This window comes from Thunnus maccoyii, chromosome 19 (genome assembly GCF_910596095.1).
Source record: "Thunnus maccoyii chromosome 19, fThuMac1.1, whole genome shotgun sequence".
In the NCBI taxonomy this organism is placed as follows: domain Eukaryota; kingdom Metazoa; phylum Chordata; class Actinopteri; order Scombriformes; family Scombridae; genus Thunnus; species Thunnus maccoyii.
Genome location: NC_056551.1, coordinates 21,922,248 through 21,940,963, shown reverse-complemented (window position 1 = coordinate 21,940,963; position 18,716 = coordinate 21,922,248). Strand labels below are relative to the sequence as shown.

At 40.5% G+C, this 18,716-nt stretch overlaps 1 protein-coding gene across 2 annotated transcripts; it reads right to left on the bottom strand.

Moving 5' to 3' along the window:
* Positions 1-231: 231 nt before the first annotated feature.
* agpat2 (1-acylglycerol-3-phosphate O-acyltransferase 2 (lysophosphatidic acid acyltransferase, beta)) lies at positions 232-16,655 on the bottom strand. 2 transcript variants are annotated; one of them, XM_042395757.1, is made up of 6 exons: positions 15,713-16,655; positions 8,922-9,055; positions 4,825-5,000; positions 4,546-4,641; positions 2,912-2,984; positions 232-2,772 (listed from the first exon to the last, which is right to left on the bottom strand). In XM_042395757.1, the coding sequence occupies exons 1-6, from the start codon at positions 15,886-15,888 to the stop codon at positions 2,615-2,617; spliced, it is 813 nt and encodes a 270-aa protein (XP_042251691.1). In that variant the 5' UTR covers positions 15,889-16,655; the 3' UTR covers positions 232-2,614. The 2 variants fall into 2 exon arrangements, with proteins under 2 accessions (XP_042251691.1, XP_042251692.1); XM_042395758.1 differs by lacking the exons at positions 232-2,772; positions 2,912-2,984 and adding an exon at positions 3,177-3,402.
* Positions 16,656-18,716: the final 2,061 nt, after the last annotated feature.

Below are 18,716 nucleotides of genomic sequence, written 5' to 3'. Positions count from 1 at the left end.
AAAAAAAAAAAAAAAAAATCAGCGGGGTTGTTGCAGAGCAGAGCTCATGACACAAAGCTTACAAATCACACATTGGTATTACAAAATAATCAAGAAATGAACAGGAAATCAATGGATAAAACACTCCATTAGCAAAAATTTATATGGTATAGTTCATATTTTGGAAGAAATTTGGTAAGAGTACTTGTTAACATTCAAACCACTTGCTTCAAAGGTAAAATTTGCTTACAGATAAGAAAAAAGTCAATAAATATATTCAATCTAAGAAAAACAAATTACAGAATTTGATTAATTACTATTAGTAGGGGTAAATATTCCATACTGGCCTTGAACATAAATGTAACCCTGACCATCACATGTACTTTAAAGCCCAGAGCCCAGCAGGTATTGCTAAAACTACCGCTGCACTATGAACAGCAGTGTACAGGCTTAGTACCAAGTATATTGATGAATCCATTCACGAGATCATCTCCTCAGAAGGTCTGTGTGTGCGCGCAACAGGTCAGTCTAGGTATAAATTTTTAAACATTTAATGATCAAATAAATACATTTCCTAGATTTGATACTGACTGTATGCCGAGACAACATCCCACGTTAATACAATAACTTCAAAAGAAATAAAAAAAAAAGATGCAACTAGCGGTACGCAAATATCCTGAATGCTGAAATACATTCTCAGATGAGTGTTTGATGGGCGAAAGCAGCGCAATAAGTGATTTTGCAAACAGTGTAAAGGCAGTGAGCAATATGAAATGTAAGACCTAGATGTAAACTAAAAAAAAAACAGCTCAGTCGGTTCTATACGGTTAGAAGTCATAGTCAGTACATAGAAAACGTAAATCTAACAAAAGCATCCAAAGTGCAACGACCACCAGTCAGACTTAAGGCCAAAAAATTTCCACAACTTTTTTTTTTAAATAATCAAATATTCTTCCATGAGGTTAAATGAATCAGAACATCACAACTTAAAAACAACGTTAATCACGTTCGTTTCGCTTTCGACGACTCTTCACGTTGCCAATCAACAAAACATGTTTTAAGTCATTAAACTCTTCTGAGATGTAGACTCGCCAGGTTTGTTAGTAATTTATAAATCTTTAAGTTAACCAGAACAAATAAAAATCAGTCGAACGACGCTAGAGACCATTCCACAGTCCTCTCTACAGTAAGAACTACCTTTCATCAACGGTAAAGGGAAATCAGTGAGTAGAAATACTTATAACGTAGATCATAGTGAGATAATAACGGGCTTACGCTGGAAGCTTCCCCAAAAAAAAAAAAAAAATCACTTCGTCATGGCACGGCAGGTAGCTTGCACTTTGGAACAGTAATGTGAAAACAGTTGGACATTGCACTTTATGAAATCATCTTTTTTTTTGACACATCTTAAATAGGTTCACTTGTGAGTTCCTCCCGAGGAGTGAAAACGTGTGATCGCTTTTTAAAAAAACAAAAAAAAACAAACAAACAAACAACAGAAAACAAGATTATCCGGTGTGGAATAAATAGAGAGCAAAAATACAGAATACAGCGAGAAGACACTTGCTCGATGCTGCACGCAGGTTATTTCTAATGTTTTGGGAGGACAAACTGAAAGAAAGCACAATGATACATCAACAATGCACAACATTGAAAACCGATCAGTCCACTTAAGTCCATTAATTCAGTACAGATGGGTGCTATTGTTATACACTGTGTCTTGTAACCTTGAATTCCTTGCTGTCTGACATCATGTGAAGTATGTCATGGAGCTATTGGTCATAGAGTTATAGAGCCAACGTGGATATAGAGTTGAATTCATAGCAACAGAACTAAAGAAGTCCAAGGTCGACCGGTGTCGACCTCTCACCTCAGCGCACACCCCGCCGCTCGTGGAGACCCCGCTCCTTTTGTCTTTAGGCAAGAGACTGGAATGCAGAGAGGGGGGAGAACATACTAAAAGGAAAGGAAGGAGATGGGATACTTTTTGTGTGTGTGTGTGTGTGTGTGTGCGCGCGCGCTCGTGTTTGTGTGTATGTCTGTGTGCGTACGTGAGCGTCCAAAACAACTAAACAAAAAGGCAGCATGAGAGGAACATAAAAATCCAGTGACATTTATGAACAGAAAAGCGAAAAAATGCCGAGATTTATATGCTGAACAGAAGGCAGAAGCAGGAGAAAAAAATAAAATAAAATAAAATAAAAAAAAGGTCAAAAAAAGTACAAAATGGCGATAAAGTGTGACGATAACAAAGTCAGGCTTCCGAAGCCGAGAGAACAAAGCGAGGATGAAGGTGGACAGAGCCATCCAAAAAAGGCATGCATGAAGAACGACACACATCCATACTGTTCGGCTTGCCGTCCGTCACTCCGCTCACGGCGTGCAGAGCAGCGCTGCTGCCGGGTGCTGCTGCAGACACGGTGAGGGTCGGGACTGACTGTGCTGTATGGTCAGGCCAGAGGCAGACTGGACCAGGCGTCAACTAGACAAGAAGAGGATTCATGACAAGAGACCTGTGTCATGTTGTTTCCTGGCCAGGTGATGGGACAACCTGGGAGGAGCAGGGAGGTCTGGGGAAGGAGTGGGTCTCAGACAGGGACATAGGAGAAAAAAGAGGCGGGAGTATGGTAAATGTTCAGTGCCTCAGGGGCCCGTTGCTACGGGTTATGGAGTCAGAGATGTCCAGGAAGGCTGAGCGCATCACATTGAAGGATTTGTCAGAGAGGGATGACACGTCCTCTGACGTCATCCCCTTTGTCTCGATCTTTGGAAGGATCTTCAATCTGATGGTCCCTGCGGAGGCACAAAAACTTCACTGTCAGAAGCCTCGCAGCAGCTCTAATAGCTTTTTGTATACAGATGTGGATTAGTCACACATAACAGAAAAAGGACTAGAAAGTGAAAAAAACGAGGAGGAACAAAGCTGAGTTACCCGATTTGAACTGCTTTTGTTTCCGTAGGTAGAAGTTGCTGTAGGAGGAAAAAACGACGGGTATGATGGGTGCCTGAAAAACAAGGGAGAGAGGAAGCGATGAAGTGAGAAAAGGCGAAAACTCAAACATATTGTCAAATATCACCTCTTAATTTTCATATTAAAAAACACAAATGTAGAGTAATCTGATGTCTAAACCTTACTTTTGACCATTTTCTTCTTCCTCAGCAAACCAAAAAGATGAGAAACAAAAAGACAGAAATGCTTGACTGAACCAACATCACATTCATTCATTGTCTCTCTCTCTCTCTCTCTGTCTCTCTCTCACACATACACACAATCAGCACCAAACGAGCAATCTCCATCTCCTCCGCTGCTGCTAATAGAGGCCGAGTCTCTCTCTCGAGGCCCTGAGCGGCCCTTCAACAGGACTGGCTGAGCCAAACGTGGCTCCCCCTGGGGGCTGTCCTGCTTCCACTCAATCTGGCCGGCTGGGTACAAATGGAAAGGCTGGGCTGTAACTCGGCAGAAGCAAACACTGAGAGATAGAAATAGTCCGTGTTCACACAGAAGTAGTCTCAAATGTAAAGCGAAGCCAGCGGGGGGAAAATCAAAACACAGATTGTATTCTCCAGACCTCAGATGAAGTTATTCCGCCACCTCATGCCAACACATACACACATACACTAATTCCAAATCAAGCACTCCTGATAGCATCCAAGCGCTTATTTGTATAACATATAAGCAGGGTCTGAGCTCCAGAGTCAACAGAAACCCTAAAAAAGATGTTAATGTGTTTGCTGATGAGGAGCAGCAGGGCTTTATTTATGTAGCCTTTCTGCCCTGCTGCCTATATGACCCAAACTGATATTAATCTTTAGCAGCAAGGTCCCAGAAAATTGGCTCACACATACAAACACACACACACACAGAAACCACACAAATTGCGGTTTCTGGCTATTCAACAAAGTTTTTTTTTTTTTAATTCATTCCACCTGTCTGACCCTGACTGTGCGCTATGAAACAGCAGCTCGAGAGCAGAGACCTCCCACCTGCACGCGGAGACGAAACTCATAAAGACGCGCGGCTGAGCTGTCAATAACTCTGCTGTCGTTCTGCGTTAGAAAGCGCTGTTGTCGTCCGTCTGATAGTTTAGTACTGGAGTTTAGAGTTAGATCATACACAACAAACAGCAGATTTCACAGGAGACTCAAATAGAGACATCAGAATGAATGTGCTGAAAAAAAAAAAAATCTAAGTGAAAACAGACCATTTCAAAGCATTTCTTGCCAATAAGTCTGGCTTATTAATCCATCTATTCGAGCCATCATCTGTATAATCGGATATGGTTAAATCATAAAGTTGTCTTGGGCCATATAAGGTTGCTAGCTCCCCCATGTGTCTGGAATCAGCACAATGCTGGAAACATGACCCTCGCTGTTTCATAAGACAAAAATTGGCAGAAATCTCCTGGAATGAAGCCAGTATCATCACAACCCTGAACAGGATGAGGGTGTGCATTTTAATATATAAATTCAACATGTAAAGATAGGATACAGATAGGACAGCTCACACACACACACACAGAGTATATAGAAAGGGAAACATAAGGAGATCAAAGAAAAGATACTCACTTGTGCCTGCACTGCCAGGTGGAATGCGCCTTTTTTGAAGGGCAGCAGGTCGCCTTTCTGGTTTCGCGTCCCCTCTGGGAACACCCACAGACGAATCTGTAGAGGTCAAAAGGACGAGAGGTGAAAGGAGGAACGGCGATTTAATCATCCCATGTCATCCTCAATGTGTCAAAACCAGAGCTTTGTGCCTGATGATTAAGCGCAAAGAAGACCGCAAATACCCACGTACAGCTCATGTAGTTTCTGGGATCTCATCGCTACGACACAGAGGTGAATTACCTGGTCGTCCAACATGGTTTTGGCGGCGTCGGCCATGACGCTCTTGGCGTCGCTCGTCTTCTTTCGGTTGATAAAGACGATGCCTCCCAGCCAGCAGATGAGGCCTACTGTGCCGGCGTAGATCAACTCTTTCTTGGCGATCATGGTGCAGCGGTCCGGTAAGATCTCCATCAGGCCTGAGAAAACGGAGGAAAGGAAGCTCACTCACTCATAAATATCATAAATGTCATAACTACAATGTGTTTCAGTACATTAACAACAAACAATACAAAACAATATCTTAAATCATCATTAGCAGTCTTTGTTCAGATCAAATTTAAACCTTGGTTAAACAAACTAAAAAAATAGAAGGATGCATGATGGAAAAATCTGTTGTTTTGTCCAGACAAGCAGGATTTAATTTTTCCAACTTTGGGAAATAACACATTTTGATGCAAGATGTTTGTCAATCTGTCATCATGTAAACTCTATCCTAATAGCTAGTTTGTTTGCTTTACCACTGGCCACAATTACACAATAATTGGCTTGTTTTGTCATTTATTTTTCTAAATTTGAAGCATTTTCCATCATAAAGTTGAAGTGTTTAAACCCCCTCAGTAGTTCCTAATATACAAATTGGGCCAAGTCTGTTTTAAGCAGTTGGTGCTCCTGATTTTGATTACAGGAAATCAGTATAACAAAAAAACATTACTTAGAGTTCTGCAATGCACACAGAGGAGTGGTAAAACTCAACAGTGCCTGACGTCTGTGTGAACTCACTGTTCCTGACAAGAATGTCCCAAAACAGCAGTTTTGTGTTGCGTGATTGCTGAAGTTACCAAGGAAAGGAGCAATAAACTACGTGTACTATTACAGGCTGTGAGCATCACTGTCTGTAATAGCACTTAGTGTGCATGCTAAATATCAAATGCTACTATAAATAAATTAAATAAACTTGACAAAGACCAAAATTTTCTGTATAAAGATATGTTTAATGTACATAATTCTCTTTACCACCCCTTTAAACCACTTGTACTATGAAAAGATGCACAATATATATATCAATAGATTAGACTCTTGTCTTGTTCTGACATTAATAAAGTCAAGGTAGGATGCACGACAGAGTCTATAACTGAGACTTTGAAATATGGTGTCTCGAAGAGGGCGTTAAAAAGAATTGTTGAAGTTACACAGTAGCCAATATCACTAAATGCGGCATCCAAAGGCTCAATTTGGGATGAGCTTTGGTCTCTTATCTTACTATATATGGCCTTGTCAAACCCTGGATTTCATCACATAAAAAAAATAAAAAAAAAAAAAATCAGGAGATGTAATACGTGTGATGTTGGAAAAGAGATTTTATTGATTGGGTTTATCTTGAATAGCACTTACATTATGAAATCAGACATGTTTGATTAACCTTCGTGCGACTGCGGCTCATGCAGGAGATAGAGCGATAGAGATGCCAAACACACACACACACATCATCAGAGAAAGGAGGTCAAAGTCAAACAATTGAAGGATGGGAAACAGCGGAGCGTGTAGATGTAGAAAAACAGAGCGGACAGAGCCAGGATGACATCAGAAAGAGTGTTTGAAACTCAGCCCTGGCTGTGGAGGTGAGGTGATCTTAGTTCCTAACCGTCTTATCGCCATCAGCTCTAGGATGAGCAGCCCTTTAATGGCCGGGTGTAGCGGCGTCGGTATGGCAACTTGGACGCCGGATTGGTCTCACGCTGAGTTTTCTCAGCGCTAATTAGATGCCTAGCTCTACCCATGTTGTCACTAACCTGGCCTGGAGCCTGCCCTCATCGCTCACCGACCACTGAAAAACACTCTCTCCCGGGCGCTGATGGGGAGAAAACACACTTCTGCCAAATTAGTGTCCTCGACACTGAGATTTAACACTGGTGAGAATGACGCAATGCTAAGATGACATTGCTGCGCACGCATTAGCATGAGACAGATATGAAAAAACTGAATGAGAAGATGAAATATGCTCAAGCTACGCAGATTTCTTTTTTTTTTTTTCCTGTAAATTTATAACCAGCTTTTATCTCAGACTTGCTCCTGTCAGGACAGTAATATATGTACTTTCTTTATTGGTGTACGTATTGATCTTCTGTACACACGCCATGATATTGAAATCATTTCTATGGTTTGCATGGTACTTTGCTGCATCACCCTTTGTGAGCACAGACACTGCAATCTGTCTTCCAAACCAACACCAGGAAAGATGCTTCTTGCTAGAAAACGTTGGATTTAAAATGTGATGCACATGACAGGACTTAGAATTTTGTTCTAATAAGTTGTGGCCGAGGTTTGAGCGGTCTGTCATGTAGGATGGGGGCACGTTGGCACCGATGATGTCTTCAGCGGTCCTGTTTGTCCATTTTCATCTGTTTTCGTGCTGTTTGTTAGCCGATCCAAGCCTGACTGTGACTAATGTGCAGAGAACAGGCTGAAGATTGAACTTCCTCAGCTGCTGCAGGAAGTACTGTATATCCTGTGCTGGGCCGTGTAATGAAGAAGTCTGTCTTGGTCTCCTCTTTTAAAAGGCGCCGGTACACTTCATGAGAAGTGCTTTCAAAAAACTTCACATTTGCATAATCTGAATCGGGAGGGTTGCGTCCGACGGCTTCCATAACTTCCCCAAAGCGACGATCAAACATTCGTTCATTGCTGTGTAAAAGTGAGTATGAGGACAAGAAGTGTGGACATGCTCTGTTCTAATCATCTAATCAGCCAAGTGTTGTAGCACTTTGCTCACACAGACTTGAGGCAGGATGTCAACACTGACCAGAATAAGATGACATCTGAACTCCTCATGTGATGGAAAATTAGAAATGTCTTCCACTCTGTGACGTCAAACACATCAACATTCATTCATATAAAAGTAGATTCTGCCTCCTCTTGTTTTCTACTCTTATCTTTAGTCTTTTCTCTCAGTTTTTATATTATTCTGTCATTTTTTTTTATTTATTTAGTCTCTTTAGTTATTGAATATAATTTGGCCTTTTAATTGTACTTGTTTCTCAACTACCTCCTTTGTTTTTTCATTTAAGTGAAGTAGCTGCATTTCTATTAATCCATCCATCCATCTCTGGCATGCATACTGTCCTGGCAGCAATATTTTTTTCCCCAGGATGGCGAAGTCATAACCTGCCCTACTCTATCTCTGGCCTACCCTGATATTCTTACCCTTACCAATCTCACTTCTCATGCCTGAACCTAACCAACCCAACCAACGAAGGCAACGAGTACTAGCCAATCAGAGGTAGAGTAGGGCGGGTCATGACTTGCCATCCTGGGGAATAAAAAAAAAAAAACTAGCATCCTGGAAAGATTCACCTAGCCGGGTTTCCATGAGGCAGCAAAGAGTGAATAATTCTTGTTAGCTCCACTGAGCAGTGGCAGCTTGTCCGTATTATTATTCAGGGGGTGAAGATTCGCCACATGTATACTCAGGAGCGGACTCCGAAACCCTCGCTGTCGGAGCTTCATAGGCGCAACGGTGCCCTTCTTCTGTCTGTGACTTCCGCACCTACCGGACAGGATTGCTGCTCCTCTAACTAAAATGTCCGGAAAACTCCCTGAGTGAGTGTCGAATCCGGTGTCAAGTTGCTCAGGGTGAACTGCTGAATGAACATCTGTTCTTCTCTGGTCGATCTGATCTTATTTTTGGATCATTCTTAATGTGAATCACCAAAATATTTCAGTAAATATTAACTCCTCAATTGTTTCAAGTTCACTTTTAAACTGAAATGACTCTGAAACTTGTTTAGTTAGATATGCATCTTATTTTGAAAGTGTCGACTTTCAGCCTCAAGGGTCTTTCAAGGTGTTCACATACAGTACATACTGGGAAAACAAGCTACTGTAGCCCTTCTTTTATTTCTATATATGTAGTCCCTCCTGAGTTTGAACAGTGCAGGAGGACAATGATAGGACAACTTCTCCTACACAGTTCACAGAATGTAGATGTAAACACCCTCAAATAAAAGTGTAAAGTCAAAATTTTAGCCTCATAGTTATTGTTTCATTACAGATTCAACATGCTGAAGTCCAGAAAGAATATTCATCTTCATCTTATACAGAGAGGCTGTATAAATACCAACCTAAAACGTCCAGGGAGCTCTGGTGGTTGGAGATGATGACGTAGGGTCCCTCTGTCTGCAGATGCTCCCAACCGCTCACTTCAAATCGAAGACCCAGGAAATACTTCACATGACGAACCAGGGAGCGGATAATCCTGGAGGGGGGGGGGGGGTGGTTAATAACAGTTCTGCATAAGTATAGGTTAATGTGTATGTGTACAGTCATGTGAGGCTACATATCATTAACCAGACCCTACGTGGAAATGTTGGCGTTAACAGTGGAATGTATAAATCCTGTTAAATACTAGGGTATTACAGTACATTATATAAATACCAGCTCGGATACTTCAAACTTGACCCTAATCAAAAATACAGTCGTAACTATCATGAAAGTACAACACATCTGGGTGGACTAACCACCATTAGCTCTGTTTGTTTCTTGGTTGATTAAATCATCGCCTGTAGTAAGTACAACGCTCCAATAAGCTTTGAGGAAGAATATCCTACCATCTGCCTGTCTGCTTCTGACACTGAAAAGAAATAAACCAAAGTTATGACATAAATTTTATACAAATGTTAAGTCAAACAGCCAATGTGGGGCTGTGATATGTCGGTTTTGATTTGCAGTGGAGCCACACAAGGCCTTCACTGCATTTTTAGTCGAAGGAAAAGTCTGACATTTTTGAAAATACGCTTATTTGCCTTCATGAGAAGAGTGATACCATTGTACGCTAAATGTGAAGCTACCGCCTGCAGCCGACTAACTTAGCTTAGCACAAAGATTGGGAACAAGGGGAAACTGCTAGCCTGGCTTTGTCCTGGTACTTTCAGGTTACACACAGTCATTTAATATTAATATCAAGGTAGTTAATGAAGGTTCAAGAACTGTGATCATGATCGCATTACAATTTCTCAACCTGACACATTTTTCACAATGATATCAGCACCACTGTTTCCTGTTTAAGATCTTCCTGATTAGTTTATCTTCTGGGGCTTGTCAGTCTTTATAGAAACAAAAGAAGATAATCATTTCTCAACTCTGTTAAGACATATCTAAGGTGACCTCTGCACTCTTCAAGGTTCAAGACTGAATGCCCTCCCACATAAACGTCTGCACCTATCTCTCCTTTTTGCCCCTACGCCACTTACAGAAGCCTGCTGAAACCTGCCTCGTCCTCAACCAAACACACCGAGTATGACTGCCAATTAAAAATATTTCTGAACTCTGGTTTTGTGTGCGAGGCTGCAAAAGGAGCCTTGGCACCGTGCGTCAACTCCACACCACAATAAACCACTTAGCTCTCCATTTCTCGCCATTATCTGATCATCATTCGATCGGGGCTAAACTCTTTTATCTTGTGGAAACAAAGGCAGAGCGGTATTGTAGCGTCAAAATTTAACTTATGTACAAAACTGCCTTTAAACACACATCCCACACAGTGCTTTCATCAAATATTGATTCATCTGAAGATATATCTGTAAGATCAAGGACCATGTGTGAGAATTGGGAAAGACACTGGTCAGAATTACGTAAACGAAGCCTGTGCTGAAACTTTCATTCAATCTATTATTTGCAATCTGCATCTAGTTAACGTCTGGATTTCCTTAGGCAGCGTCTAATTATAGATTCCATGACTGCGACCGCCTTATCGGTCCGTTCTGGGAACGTAGGGATGCTCGTTAGGCACAGGTCAGTGATGGGATTTATCCAAGATGCAGCAAGCTTGAGAAAATAAATTGAAATTGTGAAATCTAAAAGATGAAATAAATAAATTGCTTCCCCCCCCTTTTTTTTTTTTAAAAAAAACCAATGATGCATATAAACTGAGTAAGACTATTACTGATTGATTATTAACACTGAAAACTGAGCTTAGATAAAAAGAAAAAAACTACAATAAATCATCCACGAGAGAGACATTAGCAGCTCAGTCTAAAGATCATACAGTCATAACTCACTGTCCAACTCTGCACCCGCCTTTCAGAGGCAAGAAAATTCCATACAAAAAAAAAAAAAAAAAAAGAAGAAGCTGGACCACACCTTTTGGATAACAAACTATCTGTGTTTTCCTGGGTAACACACCGAAGCTGACTTATTCAGCCTCTGTTACACCATCAACTTGAATGACCTTCCCTTCCTTCTCAGGGAGTGAAAACAGCAGAGTCACTCCCCGTTTTCTGTCTCAGCCGGAGAAATCCTCACATCAATATCTCACGCCTCTGATCATATCCTTCCCAAACGTCTTGCCATATTTTTAAAAATCTACCTTATCTATCTCTACCATCTCCTTGTATTTTGCGGGATTTTTTCCCCGACTTTGCTTTAATGTTGTCTAGGACTGAAGCTTTTCAAACTAATCTAAAGTTAGTGCAGTCAGCCAGATACCCAGAACGCTAAATGACTATATATTAAGATTTTAGCACCCTTCAGTGGCAATATACAAAAAGAAACCCTGGCAGACATCAACGCATGCCGTTACCCCCCCTGAGAAAATGATAGAAATAATGGCTTCCATGTTTATTGACGGCATATAACAATGAATGGAAACAAACTATTTCAGTCATCGTTTTTAACTTTCTGATGAAAAAATAAAGTTGGAAGTAAGCGATTCGGTCTCCCGCTGTGGTTATGCTCACGATAATAACTGAATAGAAAAACAGTCAAGCCGCATAGTGTTAACCCTGATGGCCGGCACTGATAATCTTTTTTACCCATTCAACTGAGTGAATGGAAAGACTTAAGAGAGCGTTTACTAGGCGTAAACACTCCTTTGGAAAGGCAGCTGAACTGGTGTTGGTTTTAAATGAGGGGAGAAGGGATTTGGACTTTTATCTGGCTGGATTTGCACAAATGAGTCTGATTTGTCACAGATGAACAAATCCCCCATTGATTTATTTTCACTTAAAAAAGATTTTAGAAATAATGCCCTATGAAGTTTCAGCTTTAAAGGATATACATAGAGGTGCTCTGATTGGTTACTGATGACTGGATAAGCGTTTTATGCGATTTTAAGTAAAATAATTATGATTCAAACTATGTTTTCACTGCTCTTAATGGAGCTAACGAAGTTGGTGTACACACCAGAATTGTCCATTATAATACAGTTAAGTACAGCTGGTCAAAGTTGCACCAAGGAGAAGGTTTACAGATCTTAATGGGAGTTTACAAAAGATATTTAACCTTGGTAACAAAATATTTTTTTCTTCAAATGCAGAAAATAGTTTGGATGATGTGATTAACTTATAAAAAATGTGTTTAGTTGCTGTTTGTTGCTCCCGGTGGAGCATGCAGCTGAAGCTGTATTAACCACAAACCCTTTAACCTCAACTTTAAAGTTTGGAAGATGTTATCATCATGAATAATAACCATAACGGCAAAAATAAGACCCAGGTGGTTGAAAAATAATATAAAAATTCTGCCTTAATGTGACCTTCAGCACATGAGAGGGTTTTTTTTTTTAGGAGTAGCATATCCAAAAGTCACCTTTCTTCAAATCATTTTCTAATGATCCTTTATATGATACACATTCATGTTTAATGCTACCTACTAGCTAAGTCTTGCCGAGCTTTAGTTTTCTCACTATTTACAGGATGATGCAGGTCATGATGAACTAATATAGAAGTCTACATTAAGTTGTTTTTTCAGGTTTAATTACTGCATGAAAGCTCAAAATGTTTTAAAAAAATCAAAGACACGAGAAAGTTCTTAACTCGCTATGTACTTGTGTTGGTTACCATGTGACTCTACCTAATGCAATTATCCCACCCTACTGCCTCACATAAAGCTTATACATACAGTATACGTTTGATTGGCGCACTACTAACTTTAACCTTTAAACCAGACTGCAGTCTCCGGGTTATCTTTCAACACAGCACTACAGTGATAAATACAGCCAGTGTGGTGGAAAAGCCACTGGTTATGCAATGAGTCAGCCAGTGTTGCAGCATTTGTAAGATTGTTAAAGGGGAATAAGATGGCCACAGCTGAGTTCTTTTTATGGCCAATCCACTAAGCTTTTTCCTGTGGTTCATTTCATTACCGGTCTCTAAAAGGTTTCTTTTGAACCTACAGGGCATAATGACATTTAATCTGATCTGATACGAGCATTGGTTCAATAAAACCAGGCTGCTCACAGATATAAAAAGGTGAGTGTGACCTGTTATCCCTAAAAAATATTGTACCGACTGAGATACTAGTGCAGAGGCGAATTCAGGTGCTAAAGGTCAGATGTTTGTTCAGAAACAGGGACACGGTCACAGGATCTGAATGGCAGGAATCCATTCAGAAAGGCAGGGACATGTATTCTTTAAATGTCATGCCACGCGCAGTTCTGAGTGACAACATTTCTGCATAGTAAACAGACAGCAACACTGGTAATCCCCCGCTGATGTTAGAAGACTTTACACTGGGTGGAACCTGAGCTCAAGTGAGTGAGAAAACTAAGCCTCTGTCCTTTATCTGTTGTCATGAGATCCTTCCTGATAATTAACGCTGTAGCCGTAGCCAAAAGTAGCCATTCAGCTGCATAAACACTGACAGTAAATTGAAAACTGACACGGGAAATGCAAGCAAAACAATGGTAACTTGAGGTCTGTGGAGGCTTTTAACTGACTGTACATGCCTGTTCTGGCCCGTTCTGGCCCACCAATACTTTACAGTGGCGCATTCAAGTCCTCAGCTGTGAAGCAAGTAGTCAACCCCAGAATTCAGGCCTTTGTGTACCCGTCTGACAGCAAATTTCTGTGACAGACTGCTCTGTCCTTGATGAATCACAGAGATTTCTTTTCTTTTTTTTTGCCTGAACTGGCTGGTGGTGTGTAAAATGTGCAACCTCCATTCACTCCCCTGCGCAAGGTCTGACCCCAATTGAGTCACTTTGTCACAGTCAACAGGTCCAGATAACATTTGAGCGGACAGAATGGTACATTGGTGCAACATGACACCACCGCCGTGGCTAACGTGACTGCGAAACAGTTATTCCTAGAGCAGTAAGGTCCACTGTTGTAACTGACAGGGCTGCTGTCAGCAGATCAAGGCCAATTGAGGTTGCACTGAGGATGGGCGTCATAACTATTTAGTAACCCAGCTCTTATCAGAGGGGAAACTTGCCATCTGGCATCTGCTATTTAAGGTAATTACTGGAATGCAGTCACTTGTATCCAGCAATCCATCCTCACCGTTTAGGTTTGACCACAACTACACAAACCCCCCCTTGCTATAAAGTGGACACTGATACTGAAGGCGTACCATATTTCTGTCTTAACAAGTATCAGATGACCTGATCAGTATGTATGTCAAGTATAACATAACATATTTCCTCCAGTGGTAAATAAGGTCAAGGGGTCATTCATACAGAACTAATATCTGCTTCTTCAGCATGTTAGTCACAGAGTTCTAGGCTTTAAATTTCTTTAAACTGAAAGTTGTTCCCAATAATCTGCCGCTTACATGAAGGTAAACACAGGTGTACAAGATAGAGAATCACCTTTAAAGGGATAAGTTCACAATTCTTCCGAGGCTATCTTAAAACAAGTCTGTAATCATTCCTCCTGTTCATAGTGACTATTAAAAGACCCCCTTCAAATATGCTTTCAATGTAAGTGATGGAGGCCAAAATCCACAGTGAGTCCACACAGTCATTTTGTGCAAAAAGGCATTAAAAGGTTTATCTGAAGCTTATATGAGGCTTCAGCAGACTGAGTTAATCATATCAAGTGGATATCTGCCACATTTACTGTCCTTTTAGCATCAAATTCCCTGTGTATGTTTCCTCGGACAGTGTTTCCCTCTTAACAAAAAGAGGGACTTTGGCACTAAAAAGACTGTAACGTTGAAAGAAATCTACTTGATCTCTTCAAATAAACTTTTAAATACAGTTTTGCACAGAAGAAGGCTTGTGGATTTTGGCCCCCATCACTTATACTGTAAGTACATTATGAAGGAATCTTCTAATGGTCAGTATGAACAGGAGCAAGAAAAATCAATTTCAATGTCAATTTGGGCACCTGACTGTTGTTTTAAGACAGAATTAAAAAATTGTGAACCTGTCCTTTAACCTTCACAACCACCACTAACTATGACCTGAGTTGAATTACACTTGGATCAAAAACTGACCATTAAAAGCTTCATAGTGATGTGATTTGTAGCAGGGCTGTTGTGCAGGATTGTACAATGACAACTCAGTGGATATAGCTACACTTTATACAGCTAAACTGCATAAAATTGTTTTAGCTTTAGCTTGTTTTCTAAAATGAGCTTCTCTGATAAGCACATTTACAAAACAATGACAGCCTTGTTGTGTTATGTGGTCACCACATGTAGCTAACACCAGGCGTCTGATTGGAGGGGAGGTAGCACACATTCTTGCTGGTAATATAATGAAGGTAATTAACGTTATCTAAAAGCTGGTATTGTTTCCTACACATAAGGAACAGACTGAATTATACCCTGACGTGATTCACTAAGCATGAACGTAACGTTAAAAGCTTCAGCTAACGTTATCACGTCCCTGCTGCCTGTGTCAAGGGGGCTAACGTTAGCATATGTGTGATTAAAAATGCAACTGTTTTTTTGTATGTGTGTAACTTTTTTAAATGGCAGACGAATTGATAGAGTAAAAGCTATCTGTTGATACGATACAGCTATGTTAATATAACTGTACGACACAATAAGACCGGTGATGTTGCTAGCGAGCGTTATCTGTATGTTTAACGTCTACTACGGCTGCTACTAGCCTGCTAGCACGTCAAGCTAACGTCGGCTAGCTGTCAAGACTGGGGCTGCGAGCGACATTTATTATGCAAACAAAACTCACCTCATGTTTTCAATGTCTCTGCCTCCGCTTTTCAGTATACACAGAGGAATCGCAATCAGCGCCAACATCATCATCCAGGCGACGTAAAAGCACTTTTTGAAATAGAAAACAAACGTGCTGCTGGTCCACATCAGGAGTGGGATCAGCAGCAGCGGTGCCATCCACAGCGCATCCATAGCGAAGCCACCGCACCAAACTCACAGCAATAAACACACGCGGTTTGGATGAGGAAGCCGCCGGGTCAGCTACGATGCAAGAGGAAGAGGAGGCACCGCGACCCCGACAAACATTACACAGTCACCAGTATTCCGTCAGGGCCCCCTCCCAGGGGATATGGCAATGCTTGACTCTGACTGTCCAAAATGAACATGTACCGCTGCTGCTGCTGCTCATCTGTTGCTAAATGGCATCATGAGGTGGAGTCAAGTCGTCATCGGTTGTGCTTTTTTTCTATTTCCGTTTGCTGGACCACTATGTCTGATGTCACTATGGGTGCAGTCACACAGTTTAACGGTTCTCAGGTCATTTCAGTACATTGTCATTCTTTTATATTTTAATGGCTACATTTTATACCCACAACTTTTCTAAATGCCCACCTGGTTTGCCGCCTTTCCTTGCAGAAACTGCAAAGTCTCTTGCATTCTTTAAAGTCCCCTTTCACTCAAAAAATATGTTTTTCTTCTTGTTCCTTCAGCTTGATGTTTGAGCTTCACTGTGCACAATGATGTATGTGCAGAGTTTGACACTAGAAGGCTGTTTTCACATTCATCTGCTCATTGAAAATCAAATTTTAAGGGCTTTACTGGGCCTACGCGCATGGTTTGTGGTTGGTTGGTGAACGGTTTCAAAGCCGGTCCTGATGCAACATTCAACTTACACAAGTGTGATGTTGAAAACTTAAAGCCTCCAGTGCAGAAACACTGAGAAGAGACTTTACAGTGAAGTGGGAAACATCTTGTGTCCAGCAGTTAAACTTTTGCACATTCATAGATTCTGGATTTTCTTTTTAAATGAGCGAGAAGGAGTGGATGTTATTTCAAGGATTTTAACAAGATTATTGAACTTTTTTTGTGGAAAAAAACATATCGGACACAAATTATTATTCAAAGATTTTTAATATATATCTCAAAACAGGAGGAGATCTTTAAGCCATATGAAGAATCACAAAGGTGCGTTACTACTGTCTCAACACTCAGAACTCATTTGTGTAAATGTGTCATCTTTCTTTATTTATTTTTATTTATTTACTTATTTATTGTCATCAGTTATCTTATTTCTTTTGGGTTTTTTAAATATATGACTCTATCCCTGTGCCTTTTATGTTATTCTCTGTTCTATATGGATTTGTTTGACTGTTTGTTTTGTGTGATGGTTTTCCTGTATTTGTGTGTGTTATGTATTTCAAATTTTGGCCAATAAAGTAGGAAAAAATAATTTTGTCAGCACGTTTATTTTCTAGCCTGAGTGAAATTAAATTAGATCCGAATTAACTGTGAATGCATTCATTTCAGTCAATTTACCCACCATGAGAGCTCATGCAGGACAAGTTTTGTGTGGTCAAACATCCAGATTTCAGTCTGCTATAATAGGCCTATGTGGATTCACTCTCTCCACAGGGTTATCCCCAGAAAGAGACCAGTTTGACAGCCGATTACAGCACAACACACATAATTGGATTAGCAGTGATAATCCAATCCTTGGCTATAATCTGACACTGTCCAGTAGCCTTGACTACCAAGTTTCGGCCATGTCGAAGAGCTCTACTTGACATGATTTAGAAGATTAGGATCAATCAGTCATTAATCCTGATTTAATACGTGCAGCGATCCTAATCATTGGGTGACTCTGAACTTGGCATCAGTCGACTCATTCAGAAGCAGCGCAGTAATGAGACTGTCTAATTTGCAGTTTGCAAAACGCACAGAAGCAAAGGAAATTCAGTAATGTGTGAGGTGAGAGAAGAAACCTCAGACTCAGAATAGATGAATGCCTTTTTAAAAGCTTCTTTGTTTCTCTACACGGGCTGGAATACTCTGTACTTTGATCCAGACAATATAAGGGTCGGTCGAACGGTTGGTTCCATCAAGCTGGCATTTAGAGCTACAATGATCAGTCGATTAATCGATTTTTCAATTAGTTGATTGACAGAAAAAATAATTGCCACAATTATCTGGTTCCAGATTCTTAAAAACAAATGTTTTCTGGTTTCTTTAGTCCTCAGTTGCAGCCCTACTGACATTTTGTTTAGAATGTGTCTGATTATCTGATTTAAATTCCAATTTAATTAGAGATTCATTAGTTGCAGGTGGGGGTGTATTTAATCCTGGTGGTTTTAAATCAGCACGGTGAACTATATTCTTACTGGTGGATTTTGAGAAGCATTGGACGTGAGATTAATCTCAGATACTACAGGATGAACATTTATTTTTCTTCAAGAAAAAGGTTTTAATTTGAAGTGAATGGCAGACTCTTAAAACTTAAGGGTTCACATTTCAGACAGGCAATGAGCTCCTTCATAAGCGAACATCTTTGAGTCGGCTTCAGGTTGCACCCACTGCAAAGAAGGCAGACCAATAGGAAGCCTGCTGCACAGACTATCCTTCTTTCGTCAGAGAGGGGTTAACACGAAGTTGTAAAAGGTAGCCTTTGAACTGGTATGACACGGTGGTGGTTAAGGTGGAGTTATGTCAACAAACTGAAGTCATGGGTGTTTGAAGTAGTACAGCTCCACACTGACATCAGTATTCATTGGCTTCATTTACTGTAAGAGAGGGTGGTATTGAGTATACAGATATCTCCATAAATGTATATAAAAAGGTTCTTGTTTGCAGTAGATCCTCCTCATTCACAGTCCTTGTTAATCTCATTTGACTTTTTCCAAACATGACTGGTTTAATTTTGAGTATGTGATTTTGAATTAAACAAATACAAAAGGAATATGCCGGGTTACACTGTCTGAGAACTATTAAGAAGCTGAATGAGGTTTGATGGAGCTGTGGACATT